Source organism: Myotis yumanensis, unplaced genomic scaffold, assembly GCF_028538775.1.
Source record: "Myotis yumanensis isolate MYYU_CA2020_CCGP unplaced genomic scaffold, mMyoYum1.0.hap1 SCAF_3, whole genome shotgun sequence".
In the NCBI taxonomy this organism is placed as follows: Eukaryota; Metazoa; Chordata; class Mammalia; order Chiroptera; family Vespertilionidae; genus Myotis; species Myotis yumanensis.
The window spans coordinates 162,487,558-162,505,692 of record NW_027223754.1 but is presented as its reverse complement, the minus strand read 5'-3'; the positions used below and the strand labels follow the sequence as shown (position 1 = coordinate 162,505,692).

Genomic DNA, 18,135 nt, shown 5'->3' with positions numbered 1-18,135 from the left:
GGTGACACTCAATATGATATTAGTTTTAGGTGTGTAGCTTAGTGGTTAGACATCCATACAACTTGAAACAATCCCCCCGATAAGTATAAACATACAAGGGGTCCAAGCAACTCTTCTGTGATGCAAGAAACGTTCTATATTATAGGTGTAAACATAAGGAGAAATCTATGGAGCACTTTCTACATATATTTATATTTTTGTTTCCATTGATTTTTAGAGAGAGTAGAGGAAGGGGGAGAGGCAGCTCTTATACATTTTTAAATACTGAAAGGTAAATGGGAGACAGGGCCTTCGGAATGATGCGTGCCCTTGATCACATTGTAGATATACAATAAAGTGGACAGAAAGGAGGGAGGGAAAGCGAACTTTCCCTGGGGCTTTCCTGCCTGTCCCTGAGCAAACACCTGGGTGTGGAAATCCTGTGAGACTATGAGTGGCGCCCTTGGCTGTCCCAGGATGTCCCCTGCCTGGGGACAACTCCCTCACCTCCCCCAGTTAGACAGCTGGTCAGCTTCAGGGAGGATTGGGTGGGGTACAATTTAAAATACTGACTTAGGGCCTCAGAGACTCCTCTCAACGGGTGCTGGCCTGGGCTCTAACACCACCCTCCTGGCTTCTGGGGCCCGGTGAAAGGGCCCCTCACACACATAAACAGGGGGCAGAATGTTGGTATTGTTTATGAAATGTTTGTTTCAGTTATATACATATAACTGTTTTCAGATTGGAATAAAAGTGAATCTCTTATTACGAACTGCCAAAATAGTTAGACAGCCATGGGTCTATGGTTCTGTTAGTTTTATCATCAAGAAGTGAAGTCCTGAAAGAGAACCTGGCTATGCTGATCAACTGGGAAAAAAAAAAGAAGTGAAGTCCTTTATCATGACACAGTCCAGATCCCTGGCCCTGGCCCTGGCCCTGGCCCTGGCCCTGGCCCTGGCCTGGGTGGGAGGGGCTGGGTGGGAGGGGCCCTGGGCTGTCTGGAAGAGGCTCCACTGAGGCGGCAGCCAGGAAGGCAGCCGAGATGAGCCTTCGAGTGGGGGCCCAGGGTCTGGGGAGTCTCGGGTCCAGGGACAAGAGCCCTGGAGACTCCACAGCAAGGCCAGAACCAGGGTGTCCGGCGCCAGGCCAGCCCTACCACGGTACCCTCTGCATGTGCTGTTTATTCTCCCTTGGGGTTTTGGCAAGTTCTGAAAATGCACACATCTTTGCCATGCTAAGTGGTCAGTGTGTCTGCCTAGAACTCTATGGTGGTGGCAGTTGAAGCAAGTGTCTCAGACGCACTGCCCCACCCAGCTGTGTCCTAACCTGTGCCCGCCCTAAGCCTTGGAGACTGTGTTTCAACAAAGACAGGCAAATGCTATCGCTTACGGAACCCATTCACCCTTAAATACACACAGCGTACCCTCCACGTGCACACGCCCTTTACATACTCAGCTGTGTAAATGATAAAAACACTTCACGTGAAAGGGCAGAAAGGTGATGGCAAGAAGCAGTGCAGGATGGATGTGCTGGTGAGCGGAACAGGAAGAGCTCACTTATCAATGCCAAGTCCTATGCTACCTTGGCTTCTAGAAATTGTGGGTATGATACATCTAGTCGCTCAGAATGGACTCTGGGCCTCTAAAGAAATGGGAAAACCAGGACTCCTTGGTCCCTGGCTGCAAAGGAATGAAAATGGTAAAAAGACATCTCTGGCCCCCAAGGAACCCAGGTGCCTGGCGGAGGAGGAGTGCAGCCTTGAGAAATGGACAGCCCTGGGTGCAAATCCCTTCTATCACATTCTAGTTAGGCCAATTCCTTGGTCTTTCAGGCGTTGCTTTTCCTTATCTGCAAGCAGTCCTGATGCGGACTCCTGTGTCTATGGGGACTAAACTCTCCTGATACCATCTGAAACCCGCCCTGCCTACCTCCGGGGTTTGCTGCACAGATAAAAGGAAATGAGGTATTTGAGGTATTTGTTTAATGCCCAAGGCCTCAGCCAGCTTTCAGCAAAGACACCTCTGGGAACAGTGTGTGAAGGTCATATTTTCCTTCTGACCCCCACCCCTCCCCAAAGTTTCTGATCCCAGGGATAGGCCTCCTGACCCATCTCTCCCACTTCATGGGCAAGGGCTACACACACAGCAAGTAGGGTTGGCAGAACCCATTGAGACTTTATTTTGGAAAAAGAACACTTGATTTGGCTTTAGTTGGGGGCACGGGAAAGAGGCAGTCCCCCTCCCCAAGGGTGAGCCGAGGACTCGGGCTGAGCCTCAAGTGGGGCTTCCCAAGCCCACAGCTCGGAGGACAGGAGGGCCCGCAGTCATCATTCACTTGGGGAGGACATCAGATGATTCAGACACCAGCTTCCCATCTCGGGTCTCAATCTTCTTCACAACCACCGTCTTGGAGGAGCTGGTGCGGCTGAAGGAGCCAGAGCTCCCGCCAGAGCCCAAGTTGGCCTGGAAGCCCAGGCCGTAGTTGAGGTTCCCATAAGATGGGGACATCAGCCCACCTGGTCAGGAAGAGGCAGCCACATGAGCACAGGAGCCCTGCACACATTAAGCTCCAATGACCCCTTCTCCCTCCAGTCCCCTGGGATGGGGAACTGCCCTGGTTCACTTCTCCAGGACTGTCCGGGAATACCAGGAGCAGGGTGGGGCAGAACTTTGATATTAGCTATGTGACCTTGGACAAGGCAGTTGATTGGGCCCCAGCTTCCTCAGCTGTACAAGAGGGAAATGTATAGGCAGGGACACACCTGAGTAGCCGCTGGTGGTCTTGGTGTGGATACTCATGTTCTGCATGCCAGATTCCAGCCTGTACCCAAAGGACACATGGATGTCAGGACCAACTCCTGGCCCAGGAAAACAGGACCCACCCCTCCTCACCCCAGGTCCCAGGGATAATGTACCAGGGCCAGTTAAACACCCCCCCACACCCACCGGGTCTCCTCGCCCTCCAGCAGCTTGCGGTAGGTGGCGATCTCCACGTCCAGGGCCAGCTTGACGTTCATGAGCTCCTGGTACTCGCGCAGCTGCCGGGCCATGTCCTGCTTGGCGTTTCTCAGAGCGGCCTCCAGCTCAGCCACCTTGGACTGAGCATCCTTGATGGCCATCTCCCCACGCTGCTCGGCATCAGCGATGGCAGCTTCCAGGGAAGCCCTCTGGCCTTTGAGACCCTCGATCTCAGCCTGGATTCGGCTGATGTTCCGGTTCATCTCAGAAATCTCAGTCTTCGTGCGACGCAGGTCATCCCCGTGCTTCCCAGCCAACGTCTGCAGCTCCTCATACTGTGGGGGTGACATGAAGAGTAAGGCCCTGTGCCCCCACCACCACCACCACCAACTCGCACACACTGCAGGCTTTCTTCCAGACCTCTAGGCACGGGGGCATCCCAATCTCCCCAGCACCCACAGGCAGTCCCAGCACATAGCAGGCAGAGTGGTGTTTGAAATCCTGCACCCCGCTCATGAACTGGAGCACAGAACTGGCCAGAAGGGGAAGGCCAGCTTAGTGACCCTGCTCTTCACCTTGATCTGGTACATGGTCTCAGCCTCAGCCCGGCTGCGGTTGGCGATGTCTTCATACTGGGCCTTGACCTCGGCAATGATGCCATCAAGATCCAGAGAGCGGTTGTTGTCCATGGACAGCACCACAGATGTGTCGGAGATCTGGGACTGCAGTTCACGAATCTCCTATGGTGGGAAGGGAAGGGGATGAGGCCCTGTCCCTGCACACAAGGAGCCCCCTTTTGCAGAAGGGCCTTCCTTAAGGGACAAACTAGAGGAACAATAAGAAGAGAGGAGCAGGTGGGCATGAGGACCTGGGAGAGGGCAAAGTCCTGAAGAAGCAAAATAGGTCAAAGACCTGCAACCTAGAGGGGTATAAGGATGAAATGAGGGCAGGAAAAAGGAAACTTGTCTTTGGGGGAGTAACCAGAAGGGCTGGGCCCTTCATGATATCAGCTACTAATGCTGAGCCCACAGTGGGCTCCCACAAAGCCCAAAGACTGAGAACAAAGACATGAGAGAGAGTGGGCCATTGGGTCACCATTCTGTGTATGATGACCTTGGACAGGCTTTTTCAGTTCTCTAAGCACATTTTCTGATCTGTGAAATGGGGTAATCAACCCTCACTCATGCACGGGGACAGAACTAGAGAGCAGCAATACTGAGTTAATATCAGTAGCTGTAATTATTCAGAGGTGGGCCCTTGTCTGTGGTGCACTTGGGGCCGGGAGGAGTCTCTGATGAGGTTGGGGGAACAAGAACATACCTCTTCATACAGCTGCCTGTAGAAGTTGATCTCATCAGTCAGCCCTTCCAGGCGGGACTCCAGCTCTACCTTGTTCATGTAAGCTTCATCCACATCCTGTGGGGTGTTTTGGAGGGGGACCATGAGCTGGGTGACCACATTGGACCCCAACCCAGAGGCACCCAATAGCTTAGAATTCTAACTATTGCCTTCCACACCTCACTTGGTGGCCTCATCCTCCAGGCCAGCCTCTCTGCCCCATCGCACCTGCATCCCCAGCCCAAACACCTTTCCTCAGTTTTCTGCAGCACCCCTCCCACTCCTCCTTCAGGAGGCCTGCTACGGCTAGATCTCCAATTCTACTCCTCCATTTCCATGTCCCAGCACCAATATCCAGAGTTCTGTCCAAATGCACCTCCTTAGCTCTGTTTTTGCCTACTTTTCCTGTATGTCTAGGAAGTACCCAAATGTTGGCCCATTACTTAGAAATATTTAGAGACAGGCCCCAGAAAGCCTTAGTTCAAGTATCTAAGCCCCAACCTCCAGTGTCTGGTGAAGGTAGAAGACTCCCTCACCTTCTTGATGAGGACAAATTCGTTCTCCATCTCTGTGCGCTTGTTGATCTCGTCCTCGTACCTGGTAAGGACAAGATTTAGAATCAAGGACCAAGGCAAAGGGGAGGTTACCCTGAGACTTTTTAGGGGGACAAGACTATCTAGAAAATTTATTTCATGGAAATGCAAGGTATACAAGGGCTGGCCTGGTCCTTCTGCTCATCAGCTAGTGGGGAGGCCTGGAGCAGTACACCTATCTACAAATCAATGAATATTCATTTGATTAGACATAGGAGGCATATTGGGAGGGCAACAGGGACTGATGAGACCTCAGACAAAAGGGGCCAATGCTGTAAATATATATCAGAAGCCTATTGACTACTTGTCTCTCTGAGGTCTACTATGTAAATATTAACATATAATTTGTTGTCCAAATCTGGACAATTCTGAGACTAAAAGAGGGTTAGTGCAACTAATAATTATGCCAGGACAATGGGCATAAACTAGACTGTCCTGAGAAAACCTGGTCACATGATCACCCTAATTATATAATCTGCACTGTCCAAAAATCGGAGGGCCATGGGGTCTTAGGCCTCTGGCCCCCTGGGGTTGACAGAACAGATGAATTCAGTTGGGCAAATGGTAGTGCGGAGGAAGGCAGCTTACTTATTCTTCAAGTCCTCCACCAGTCCCTGCATGTTGCCAAACTCTGCTTCCAGCCTCAGTTTCTCCTGACCCAGCGTGTCCAGCTGCCGCCGAAGGTTGTTGATGTAGCTCTCAAACATGTTGTCCATGTTGCTGCGAGTCGTCTTCTGCTGCTGCAGGAGGCTCCATTTGGTCTCCAGAATCTTATTCTGCTGCTCCAGGCTCCGCACCTGGAGGAGGAGGGAATGAAAAGGTCTGCTTGAGACCAGGGTTCAGAATCTGGGGAGAAGCAAGCAGTGTGTTCCACTCCCCAAACAGTGGGTCTCCTGAACCCAGGGAGCTCGTTAGCTATCACCTAACAGAGACAGCACGGTGAGTAGGGTAGGGAGCCATGTCCTTCTAACTCTGGGGCGGGGACATGAGGGTGCATGGTTGGAAGGAGACAGCTAGGAGAGTCATGTAGAAACTATTTTGCAGAACAAATAGGTCTTCTTGATTTAGATTGTATATTACAGATCAATAAAAATAGCCAAGTATTAACACTTTATATAAGACTGAAAAAGAAAGTGTAGATTGTTCTATTATCTACTATTATCATCATCATTATTATTTGGAGCGACTTTGAGGAACTCATACAGCTTATAGGGAAACAAAAGCCCTAGGGCCTGGAGAGTAGTGGCCAGAAGACCTGGTTTTAGCCAAACACTGCTACTAACCTGGGCTGCATAACCTTGAATTGCTTCCCCTCTCAGAGTCCAGAGCTCCTCAAGCCTGCAATGGCCTAGACCAGTGATTCTCAACCTGTGGGTCGCAACCCCTTTGGGGGTCGAATGACCCTTTCACAGGAGTCGCCTAAGACCATCAGAAAACACATCTATAATTACATATTGTTTTTGTGATTAATCACTATGCTTTAATTATGTTCAATTTGTAACAATGAAATTGGGGGTCACCACAACATGAGGAACTGTATTAAAGAGTTGAGGCATTAGGAAGGTTGAGAACCACTGGCCTAGAGGAACTCAGCCAGGTCCTTTCAGGAGCCCTCCCCTCCCCCCATCTGTGCAAAAGTCACTGTGTCCAGGGAAAAGACAAAGGATTGGGCTGAACTGTCTGCAAATGGAAGACTCCCTCCTACCCTCCCCCCACCCCACCACACCCAGGAAACCCTCTCCTTGGCTCCAAACAACCCAACACGAAGGTCCTGGTTCCTTGGACACAAGGAAATCCAGATTTTAGGATGAGATTAAGCCATGTTAGAAGGGAAATTTTTTAAAAATAGTAACAGGCTGGTTCCAAGAAGAGGAATTTATCTTCCTTAATCAACCCAAAGTTTAAAATTGGGAGGGACTTAGAAAAGAAGGTTGATGTAAGGGTCTGGCCTAAATCCAATAAATCCCTCTGTAAATTCCTTTCTTCTCCGGGTCATGCTGCCACAAAATTATGAAAAATAAGTGATTATAACATTTGGCCAAGGGCCACTAAACTCTCTACCTTCGTTAATACGTGAATAGGCAAAATCTCTGATTTAGGTATTCTCACGCCCATTTTATAGATGAGGAAATCAGTTTCTGCAAACGAGTCCATCAAAGGGAAGGGCGGACACTGGGAACCGGGAATTGGGACTCGGAGCTAGTGTTGAACTACTTGCGGGGAGGACTCAAGAGCTAGTAGAACGCAGTCAAGAAGCGACGTCAAGGGTGCTTAGAGCCAAGGAACTAGGAAGCCCTAGTTCCTAAGGGGAGTTGAGCTTCCTAGGGCACTCCAATCCCTAAAGAGGCTAATCTGTCCCAGTATTTCCCGCTTTCCGTTCCCACAATGCCTCCCAGGAGCCAGTCAGCAGGGAGGGCCCAACCTTCCAGCGCGCTGAGGCCCCAGGGGCCCCCTAAGGGAGCCTACCCCCAAGGCTGCAAAACCCGGCCTGGCCTCCCCTCTGGGGAAGTGGAGCCAGGACGTTGGGGTGGAGCCTGGGAGGGAGGAGAGAGGGGACAAGGGCCGAGTGGGGAGAGGGGCGTTGGCAGACAGACACGTTATCTACAGCCATAAATTCTGGGGCTTAACAGGACGTGAAACCTGGGCGGGGCGTCCAACGCCCCAGACTTTGAATCCTGGATGGGCTTTCGTGGAACCAACCCCTGGCGTCACCCCACCCTGTCCCCACACATACCCCTCCCAACCCCAGACGCGAAAAGCTCCCCAGGTAGAGCAGCGCGTTGCCCAGACGGCCCCGCCTCAGCCCTGCACCCCATGAGGGGGCGGGTCACTGCCTCGCCCGGCCCCGCCCCCTGCAGGCTCCAGGGCAGGGGCCAAGGATGACTCATCTGGTGCCCCCCACACTCGGGCCTTGGGACGCCGGAGGCTTCGATCAATATTTGTCTGTTTAGATCAAGACACCAGTTCCTTCTCCCAAAATCCTATCAAACTCATTCTTTTTTTAAAAATGCCCAGGGGCACCTCTGGGAAACTGTTGGGGAAGTGCTAGGAGAGAAGGTGAACCTGGAAGAGGGGCACCCCTCCTAACCCACCCTTCCCACCCGACAGCTCAACAGCTGGGACTGGTCCAGGCTGAAAGCTTTATCCACGATCAGAACTTGGGTTGGGGTGAGATGAGTGAGGGAGAGAGGACGCCCCAAGATTTAGAATCAGAAGCTGCCCCATCCCTGGGGCCTTCCGGAACCAAAGTGCATGGGAGGAGTGAGTCATAGGTTGGAAGAAAGGGTTGCCAGAGTGCGTAGAGCCCAGCAGGATGCCAGTGGGGCCTGGAGATGTGCCCACGGACAGGGCGACCAAAAGAAAGGGCATGGACCCTTTTCAGACCCCAGGCCCAACCAGCCACGCAGGGGGAGCCCTCACCTTATCGATGAAGGAAGCAAACTTGTTGTTGAGGGTCTTAATCTGCTCCTTCTCCTGGTTGCGCACGGCCTGGATGTTGGGGTCCACCTCCAGCTTCAGGGGGCTCAGCAGGCTCTGGTTCACTTGGACAGCTGTGATGCTCCCCATGCCCCCAGCTCCTCCGTAACCCCCGGCCAGACTCATGCTGGTGCCCAGGCCACCTCGGTAGCTGCTGCCCACACGGGAAAAGGACGAGGAGCTGATGCGAGTGCCCGGTGCACTGGAGTACGAGCGGCTGCTGAAGGCCCGGGGTCCGGAGGTGGACACCTTGTAGGTCTTCTGGGTCACCCTTGTGGACATGGTGGAGGCTGGAGTGGAGGCGAGAAGGCTGAACCTGACGGAGATTCGAGAAGAAGCCAAAAAAGCTGCTTGTAAGTGGGGGACAGCATGGCCCTTTATAAAAGAGAGCCCAGCCCAAAGGGAGGGGGGTGGGCCTCGTACCTGAGTGGCTAGGCCCGGAGGAGGCCGGGCCTAACCTGACACCTGCCACCTACAGGCGGACTCAGGTGGGGGCAGCAGAGAGCTGCTCCCACCCTGGAGCCCATTCCGGCACCACCCCCAGAAACCCAGGAAAGAGCAATTGGGCGAATGTGAAACTGGCAGGAATCCGGTGGCCTTGCACAGGTTCCCTGTAACAGAGAGACTGACCAGGGATCACCCAGCCCCTGCAGCCCTGACTCCTGAGTCTTGTCTCCTTCCCTCCTGTGGGAAATCAGTGCAAGGACTGAGAAGCACAGCAGGACAGTGATCCCTGCCATGTGGGTCTCCTGTGAGTAGCTGACACCCCATGTTCTTCTCTCTACTTTGAGTGACTATGAAGGTCTGCCCAAGGCTGGAGGACAGGAAACTGGGTTCTGAATTCTTGAACCTGAGGTCAACCATTTGTCTAGTCTCCCCTCAGTTACTGTTGTACCCTCAGCACCTGGTGTAGTGCCAAGAGGGGCTGGGTAAATATTTGTGGAATGAGCACACACACACACACACACACACACACACACACACGGGCAGTCTGGGTCTGTAGGTACAAGATAAAGTAAGATCCAACACAGCACTTTCCTGGTACACAACCCAGTACTCTCTTTCTTCCCAAGATCTCAGGATTCCCAGAGCCAGGCTGAACACTGTAGGCCTTGCTGAGGGTCCCAGAGGAAAGAGGTAGAGGAGAGGGGGGAGCTAAGGAGAGAGGAGTTGTGTTGGGGTCTTCACTGTTCTCACTGCTCCTTGGGGGAGTCATTCCCATAGCACCCAGTGGGTGAGTCAGGAAGGAAGGCAGGAGGGGGTGGGATGGGGTGGGGTGGAGGAGGGGGTCGGGAGACTGATGGTGAATCATTCTGCAGCCATCTGGGCCCTCCTTCTCTTCCCAGGCCCCCAAATAGCCCAAGGAAATGAAGAAAGAGTCCCTGCACCTGTCTCCCTGAACCCATTATCCAAATGAGTCAGGAGAGCACGTTGGGGCACAGCATGCACCTGCAGGTTGGAGAAAGGGGAACTAAACAAGACACCCCAGGCCTGGGCGGGCTGGGTGGGGCAGGCTGTGGGTGGAAGGCGGGTTTGTTTAGGTCCCCGAGGCAGAGATTCCAGCTGTAATCGCCTGATGATAGGGCTGAATTCTCTGGAAGACCCTGCAGGGCATGAAGTGGGGACTAGGTGGCTCTAACTAGAGAGACCAACAAATGCCAATCACTCAGACCCCTTGGGGGAGAGGGCGAGGTGGCCCACAACCCCAAACCCAGGGAAGGGGGTGACTATGACTGCCCAGCTACCAGGAGGGCAGTTATACAGGTTTCTCCCCATCCTTTTCCAGCAGAGACAACTGGGCTCCCAGAAGGACAGGCACATAGACCCCTACAGAGGGACAGAGAGACCCAGAAGCTCCCTCCTTCTGGGACAGATACAAATCCAAAATAGGCAGACACATAGATAAGATCCCTTCAGACAACACACACACACACACACACACACACACACACACACACACACGACAAAGACACATTTTAAAGTCTCTTTCAAAAAGACAAATCCAGACACTCTCAGAGGGGATGAAATGACCACATCCCTTTCTCCCTCCCCTTTTCTCCTCTCCTCCTCCCCAGGCTCCTGGCCTCCTGGTGCGCTCTATCAGGCAAGGGGAAATCCAGTTAGTGCCTGTTTGCACGGCCCTCTCCCAGCCCCTTGAAACAATGCTCAATTTTCCAAGAGTCATTTGAATGCATGCCACCCCCTCCTCTTCAAGCATGGACACCTAGCAGGGCAGAGAGACTTCTACCAGAGACCAAAGGGAGAGGTATGGGCCCAGTGCCAAACTAAAGACAGAGAAGGCGGAAGGAGAGAGGGAGGGGCCGGTCAGACTGGTATGGCAGCTATGAGGAGAGAGGACAACCAGCTCCCCACTTCTTCCCTTCCCCCACACCGTTGCTGGGTGGACCTGGGCAGACTCTGAGGGGAGGGACCATACCTGAAGTCCTGAGCACAGAACAGCAAGCCAGAGCCCCCTGAACTCTCAGGCCCTCCGCCACCACCCACCTGGTTCCCTGGTTCCAGAAGTGCCCTGTGTTTAAGGTGAGAACAAATGGAGCTAGAGGGACACTATCCATTGTCAGAGCTCACAGGGCGGGGTGCCCCATTGTGCTGGGGCAACCCAGAACAATCCAGGACCAGAAGTGTCTGCATCTCATTTCTCAGCTCCCTGTTGCTCAAAGACCCAGCCAATCCCACCCTCATGTCCAGACTCAGCCTCGGTGGGAGAGAAGAGGCCAGCATTGCTCTCCAGAATGGCCCTGGTTGAGGTGTCAGGGTGGTGGCAGAAGGGGAAGGCCCCCGGGACGAGGGCCAAGCCGTGAGGGAAGAGACAACCGGACTGGGGCAGCCTGCAGGTACAACTCCTGGTAAGGCTGACTGATCACTGTGCTCTGCCCAACAAAAGGGAAAGTGTTTGCAATGACTGTGCCTGATCCAGAAGACTCTGCCCCAAACCGCCTTTCCTAGAGAACAGAAAGGGGAGGGAGGAGACACTGGACTGCCCCCCTCAGGAGGCCCTGAGCCCTTGGACAGCTGTGTGGGCAGAGGTGGGTGGACAGGGTATCATTACATCACTCACAGTGATTGGAAAAGGTGGTCTGAACGAGTTCCTCTCAGTCTCAGGACTGAGGACACAAGGACACCACATCCACAGCAGCACTATTCATAATAACCAAAACAGAAACAGCCCAAATGTCTGCCAACTGAAGGATGGGTAAACAAAATGTGGCCTATCCATACAATAGTGTATTATTCGAAATAAAAAGGAATGAAGTACTGATACTTGCTACAACGTGGATGAGCCTTGAAAGCATTAAGCAAAGTTAAGCAAGCCAATCACAGAAGGCCACATATTGCGTAATTCCATTGATATGAAATGTCCAGAATAGGCAAATCCATGAAAAAAGAAAACAGATTCGTGGTTGCCCAGGCTGGAAGGAATGGAGGTGATTGCTAAAAAAATAAATAAATCACTAAAGAATAAAAAGTGTTTTTTGGGGGATAATGAAAATGTTCTAAATTCTATTGTGATTGATAATTGCACATGTCTGTGAAAATGCTAAAAACCATTGTATTGTGCACTTTAAATAGTTGAATTATATGGTGTGTGAATTATAGCTCAATAAAGCTTTTACCAAAGGAAAAGAGAGAGAGAGAGATACCACAAAAGCATAAATTAGCTACATATATAAAGTGGGGACTTTATGGACCATGATAGGGATGAGGAGATAGATGGGAAGATTTTGTTTAGATCCTCAAGGAAAAGAAGTTTCCCCTCTTTAGGTTAATAAACAGGGTGGTGTCCCCAAAGCACTGAAATCACTTTAAAAAATAGACACAAGCCCTGCCAGTGTGGCTCAATGGTTGAGCATCAACCTATGAACCAAGAGGTCACAGTTCAATTCCCAGTAAGGGCACATGACCAGGTTGCAGGCTCGATCCCCAGTAAGGGGGCGTGCAGGGGGCGGCCAATCAATGATTCTTATCATTGATGTTTCTATCTCCCTTCCTCTCTGAAATCAATAAAAATAGGTTTAAAAAGAAAAAAAGATGGACATGAAGGGATTAGCTAAAGAATATATATGCCTACCCCATGGACACAAGCAACAGTGTGGTGATGGACAAAGGAAGGGGTTGGGGTCTGGGTGGAGAAAAGCAAGGGGGGCAGGAATGGAGACATCTGCAATAGTGCGGACAATAAAAATAAAGAAAATAAAAGATGGGCTCTATCCCCAGTAGAGGATGTGCAGGAGGCAGCCAATCAATGATTCTCCTTCATCATGGATGTTTCTATCTTTCTCTCCCTCTTCCTTTCTCTCTGAAATCAATAAAAATATATATTTTAAAAAGACAGTTTAAAATTGTTGACATAGTAATAGCTGAGTTTACACTGAGCAGCCACCAAGAGCAATTAGTTTAAGTAGGAAGCCACAGATGGTGGGAACACCCATCAATAAGCCACATCATAAATAATAAAGTTGTTTGGATTGTTGGTTTTTGCGCTGCCTCAAGGCCAAAATTGTTCATAGTCAATGCTCAGTAAGTGGTGACAATCTTTCTTTATGATTACTGGTGGCTCCGATGATTAAAACCAGCAGCATGGGAAGAGACTGCCTAGACCGGCCGCAAGCGCCAGTGCCTAGAAGTCATGAGACTGAGGCGCCTCGCCATCTGTTCCCTGGGTTCATTGCAGCAGGATTCCTAGGTCAGGTAGGGGTTTGGACATAATGTCCAAATCCTCTTCACTCTGAGGGCCTTCGGTCCATGTCCCAACTCCATAGAGCTTTACACATAGGTCAGACATTCACGAATGTTCTCAGAATAGAAATTTGGACTTTGATAAATGTGCTTAGAAGTTATTAGAACATGGATGGAGAGGTGGCAAGGTTAGCCTTACTGCAGAGGAAAGGAAACATAAGCCTATGGGGGAGGGGACATTCTCCCAGTTTCCCTCTTGGTTCTTCTGGTTGGTGGAATAATTTAAATGGCCTAAGGCAGGTTAACAGGAAAAAAGTAACAAAATAAATTTTTGTTAATCCTCACCCCAGGATATTTTTCCATTGATTTTTAGAGATAGTGGAAGGGAGGGGAAGAGACAAAGGAACACATCAATTGGTTGCCTATTGCACACGCCCCACCCAGGCCAGGATGGAGACTGCAACCAAGGTATGTGCCTTTGACTGGAAATCAAACCTGTGACACTTCAGTCCTCCAGGCTGACGTTCTATCCACTGAGCCAAACCGGCTAGGGCAAAAACCAGTTTTTAATACATACACAGAAAATTCCCATAAGCGTGGAAATTCCAAAGACGGTAAGGCAAAATGAAGTATATATGTCATTCTGGACTAAGGAGAGGGAGGTAGGGGTCTGGGACTTCAAAGGGAAAATAGGTGAGTCACAGGGAGATGAGAAAGAGCAAAAATTTGGTAAACAAATATTTGCCCGGACCACCCCGAAACAATGAACAGACAGGAGTCTAACAAACAGACTTGACTAGATTCCTCCCTGTCTCACAAATCTAGCCACATCCAGCTCCCTTCCCAGAACAGGTATTTCAGTCTGAATTCCTCTGGGGGAGGTGAAAAGCTCTGCTCTTCTTGGGTTTCTTGGGCTTTACCTGTTGTCAGCTGAAAATAATCTGCATGCTGGGTGACACGTTCTGGGAAGACTAGTTGCGATCCTCTACAAGCCCAACAGCCTGTTCACATTCTCACAGCTTCACCTCCACTGATACCAAACCAGAAGAGGCCAATCAATGGAGGATGCAGCTGTGGCTCAGCTGTTGGAGTCATTACCCTTAACTCTGGTTCTCTGTCTGAGCATGCACATTGGAACCACCCAGGCCACACTCCATCTGCATTTTTTTGAAAGTTTCCTCCATGTAGCCAGGGTTGAGCACCAGACTTTGGCTCTGGTCCTACCACCAAGACCTCCAGGAACACTCTTCCTCTCCCCAAGCCCAGAGCACTGCAGAGTCCTGCTTACAAAGAACAATATACCTGCCCCTCAGGGAGGGAAACAGATAGTGGCCAGTCTCCAGAGCCTGATCCTCCACCGCACTGGCCAGATACACATACAGACACTGAGTGGACCTGACCAGGTCTCACTCATGCGGTGAGAACAGCAGTGTGGTGGACCTGGATGATGGGAAGTGGAAGGCAGGACATCACCAGAGATTTCCCAGGGGATGGTCCCTGGAGGAGCCCTCAAAAGGAATCACACAGCAACCCCACCCCCAACTTCACTGTAGGAAAAACACTTGCCTAAAGGTGTGTTCAGGTAGCCAGACAAGAGTGCAGGAGGAAGGAATGGGAGGACTTGGGGATCAGCTATAGCCCCTGTCCCTATCTCCACCCCACCTTCCAGCTCCAAGCCTGGGCTGCTTGGCAATGGAGCTAATGTCCAGAGATCTGTTGTTCTGAATTTCCTGCCAGATCACCTGAGGACCAAGGTTGGAGTGGGGACAGGGACCCAAGGCCTTTATTCCCTCCTGATTTTATTCACCTACTCATTCATTCAGCTCCTCGTTTGCTTATCAGGTACTAGCCTAAAAAGTTTAAGGAGATAATTTTTGGTTATAAGTGGGAACCTCCTTTGGCCAAGGCAAGGTGTATCTTGAAAGGCTCTGTTGAAAAGTGACCATTAGGAGTCCTAAGTCATTAATTAAGCATATATATATATATATATATATATATATATATATACTGAGCAGAAGCTGGAAAGGTTCTGTGGGAACTGGGTCCTTATGGCCTTCACTGTATGTTGGAAGAGATAGACACATAATTCCACTTATTCTAATATTGTAATAATTATACTTATATGGTACAAAAATGCCTTACAAATATTAAATAATTTAATCTTCATAAGAACACTATAAAGTAGGTGCCCTAATCACTATTTTTGTCAGATGAGGTTAAAAACATGTCAAGATCACACAGCAGTTGGCTCTTGCTCCAGGCTCCTAACCTCTATATCATACTTCGATTGTAATGATGGGGAGCAAGAAAAGGGGCTTTAACAGCCCAGAGACTGTCCTAGATCAGCAAACTGGCAGTAGCAGGGGCAGGGCCTGAGAGGAGGGGACTGAGGACAGCACACTTCGATGGGCAGAGGAGCAGAGTGTCAGCACTGGTCCAAGGATTCCCCAAGGAGGCAGAAGAACTGGTAGAATGGTGAAGGATGCTGAGGCAAGCGCTCTTACTTTGTTGCCTGAAGGTGGTCTTGTCTGGAACAAGAACTTCTGAGTCTCCATTTTTCAAGCCCCAGTCACAGTTCCTCAGAGAAATCTGCACTCTGTTTATAAAGAGGAGCTCTTTGTGGTCTAAAAAACAACCCCTTAAAACCTATAGCATGTGGGGTTGAACAAGAACCTTTGAGTGCCCTGGTACCTTGTACTTGCCAAGGAGCCCTAGGTTAGGGACCACTTTCACGAACTAGACCACCCAGCCCCAGGTGAAGAGAAGTGACACTTCCATGCCTGCTACAGAAGAGAAAGCCACCCAACATGGATGGGGGCGGGGGTATTGGGAAAAGTCATGGGTAAGTCACAATCCTCTGGTCTCCATATCTTATCCTACCTCACCCAGGAAAACAGCCATTGCTTAGGGCATTCTTCTTTCAAGGTCATGAGTCATCGCCTGCATGAAATGATCATTTGTGTTTGGCAGGCTGGGGTAAATGGAAGGGTCTGCTTGGGGCCAGGTGTGCTCAGGCCAGAGGCTATGGATGCCCTGGGCCTCACTTAGATACTCAGAGGGCTGATGGGCCCAGTATATAGCATAGTTATAGCCCACTCTTGGCACAGCCAACATGACCAGGCACCCTGGCTGGGGAGCTCTGCTTGGGGAGACCAAGCTGTTTTTCTGAGGTGAGGAGCTGAGATAGGAACAAGAAGGAATGGGATGCAAACAGATAAAGGCCAGCCCGCATTGGAGAGAAGGCTCAGGGATCAAAGGCATCCATCAGAGCTGAAAGCCATAACCCCCATGTCCTCTATCCAGCCATAAATATGTAGTCTGAGGTCAATCACCCACCATAAAGGAACCACAGCCCCTGGAAAGGCAGGACTGAGGAGGGGAGTGTCCTCAAAAGTGAGCTGCCCCAAGGCCAGCCCTGCCACCCCTTCTCTAGCTGCTGGAGTAGAAGGAAGTAATGACTCAATCTGGTTGAAATTTGGCTGCACCTCAGCAAGTCACACCTGTCTGAGTCTCAGTTTCCTCCTCTGATATTGGAATTGATCTAAACAGCTTCTGACATTTCTGACTCACCCACACTCCCACAAAACATCCCCAAAAAAGTGTCATGATTATTTATATCACCCAAGGATTCTAAGGAATTTGACTTCAGTCTAAAAAGAATGAGGATGTTTCTCTGAAGGGTGGAAGCTAATGATAATATGCAAGGGTTTTGTGATCATATAAATACAAAGCTTGGCCCTTGCCCTCAGAACAAACAGGAGCCAAGTGCTCTACCAAAACAAACAACCTCTCCAACCTGTGCCCATGCAAGCTCAGCCTATGCCACCTCTGTCCCCACAGCACCTTCACAGCTAATCAGTCACTTCCTCTCTCTCTCTCTCTCTCTGTGTGTGTGTGTGGTGTGTTTGTGTGTGTGTCAAGGCAAACTCACAGGAGTATGTGCCACCCTCACCTTGCCCACCCACCCATCACAGCCATGTACATACCACTCTTCAATGCACACCCAACATGCACCCATGCACACACAGCCATAACATCCAAACCCAAATACATGCACAATATTGCTCAGGACTCTTTTTTTTTAGTCTTTATTATTGAAAGTATTACATAGATCCTCCTTTGTCCCCCATTAATGCTCAGGACTCTTGATTGAAAGTGACTGAGACCCAACTCAAACAGGCTTAAACATAAAAAAATCACTTATTTGCTCATACAATGAGAAAGTGTAGGGGTGCATTTGGCTTTTGGCATAGCCAGATGAGGACCATCTTTCCCTACATCTCTTGACTCTCTTTTCCTGTGTTAGCTGCCTTCCCTGGCAGACCATCTCCATGCTGTGGCAAATGCCTCTTTCCCAATCCTTCCCACTAAAGTTCCAAGGCTGACTCTCATTGGGCTGACTTAGGTCACATGCTCATCCCAGAACCAATCACTGTGGCCAGGGGACTAGAATACTGTCAGTTTGACTGAACTGGATCATGTGCCCAGCCCTTAGAGAGAGGTGGTCAACCCCACCCAAACTATATAGAAGGGGGCAAAACGAGTTGATTTTCTAAACGACGAGGAAGAGATGTTGGACAGGTAGAAACAACAGATGTTCACTACCCACACTGACCCCAATGTACACAAAGGAAGATGTGGAAGCCTCGAGGGCTTCAGGGGTAGAAAGATATCGCTGTATACACTGAGCTCTTGTATAAATATAAATACTGCCTGGCCAAAGTCCACCTCTGCACTTTACCCACAAAGTATAGATTCCCAATGATGAGTGACTCAGACATACGATATAGGACTTCAGATGGACAGGAAGAGCTTTTTAAAATGGGTTCGGGCTTGACCACATTGAATTTAGAAAAAAAGTAAAATATGGGTGAAAAGATCTGGAAATGCAATCAGTCATTGAATGGGAAGTATTACATAGGTTTTAAGGGGGTAGGTTTTAAGGGGATGTTTTTCAGACCACATGTTTATCCTGTAGGTCACAGAGGCCAATGAAAGTGTGGGGCAGGAAAGTGACATGGTTAAAGCAGTGTTTTAGGATGATTAAACAGACTGAGATATGTAGGTTAGATGGTAGGGGCAAAAACTGAAGG

At 50.2% G+C, this 18,135-nt stretch overlaps 1 protein-coding gene across 1 annotated transcript; it reads right to left on the bottom strand.

Annotated features, from left to right (window-relative positions):
* Window positions 1-2,128: 2,128 nt before the first annotated feature.
* Window positions 2,129-8,696, bottom strand: KRT8 (keratin 8). Its single transcript, XM_070410177.1, has 8 exons — window positions 8,288-8,696; window positions 5,456-5,664; window positions 4,811-4,871; window positions 4,257-4,352; window positions 3,512-3,676; window positions 2,925-3,271; window positions 2,741-2,799; window positions 2,129-2,494 (listed from the first exon to the last, which is right to left on the bottom strand). Exons 1-8 carry the CDS (start codon window positions 8,624-8,626, stop codon window positions 2,310-2,312), a joined length of 1,461 nt encoding a protein of 486 aa, XP_070266278.1. The 5' UTR covers window positions 8,627-8,696; the 3' UTR covers window positions 2,129-2,309.
* Window positions 8,697-18,135: the final 9,439 nt, after the last annotated feature.

Excerpts from the sequence above, each read along its gene's own strand:
- KRT8 (XM_070410177.1), bottom strand. The coding sequence starts at position 8,626 with ATGTCCACAAGGGTGACCCAGAAGACCTACAAGGTGTCCACCTCCGGA. Across the intron at positions 5,665-8,287 it reads TTGCTTCCTTCATCGATAAG|GTGCGGAGCCTGGAGCAGCA; the intron begins GTGAGGGCTCCC and ends CTCCTCCTCCAG. Across the intron at positions 3,272-3,511 it reads AGACCATGTACCAGATCAAG|TATGAGGAGCTGCAGACGTT; the intron begins GTGAAGAGCAGG and ends TCACCCCCACAG.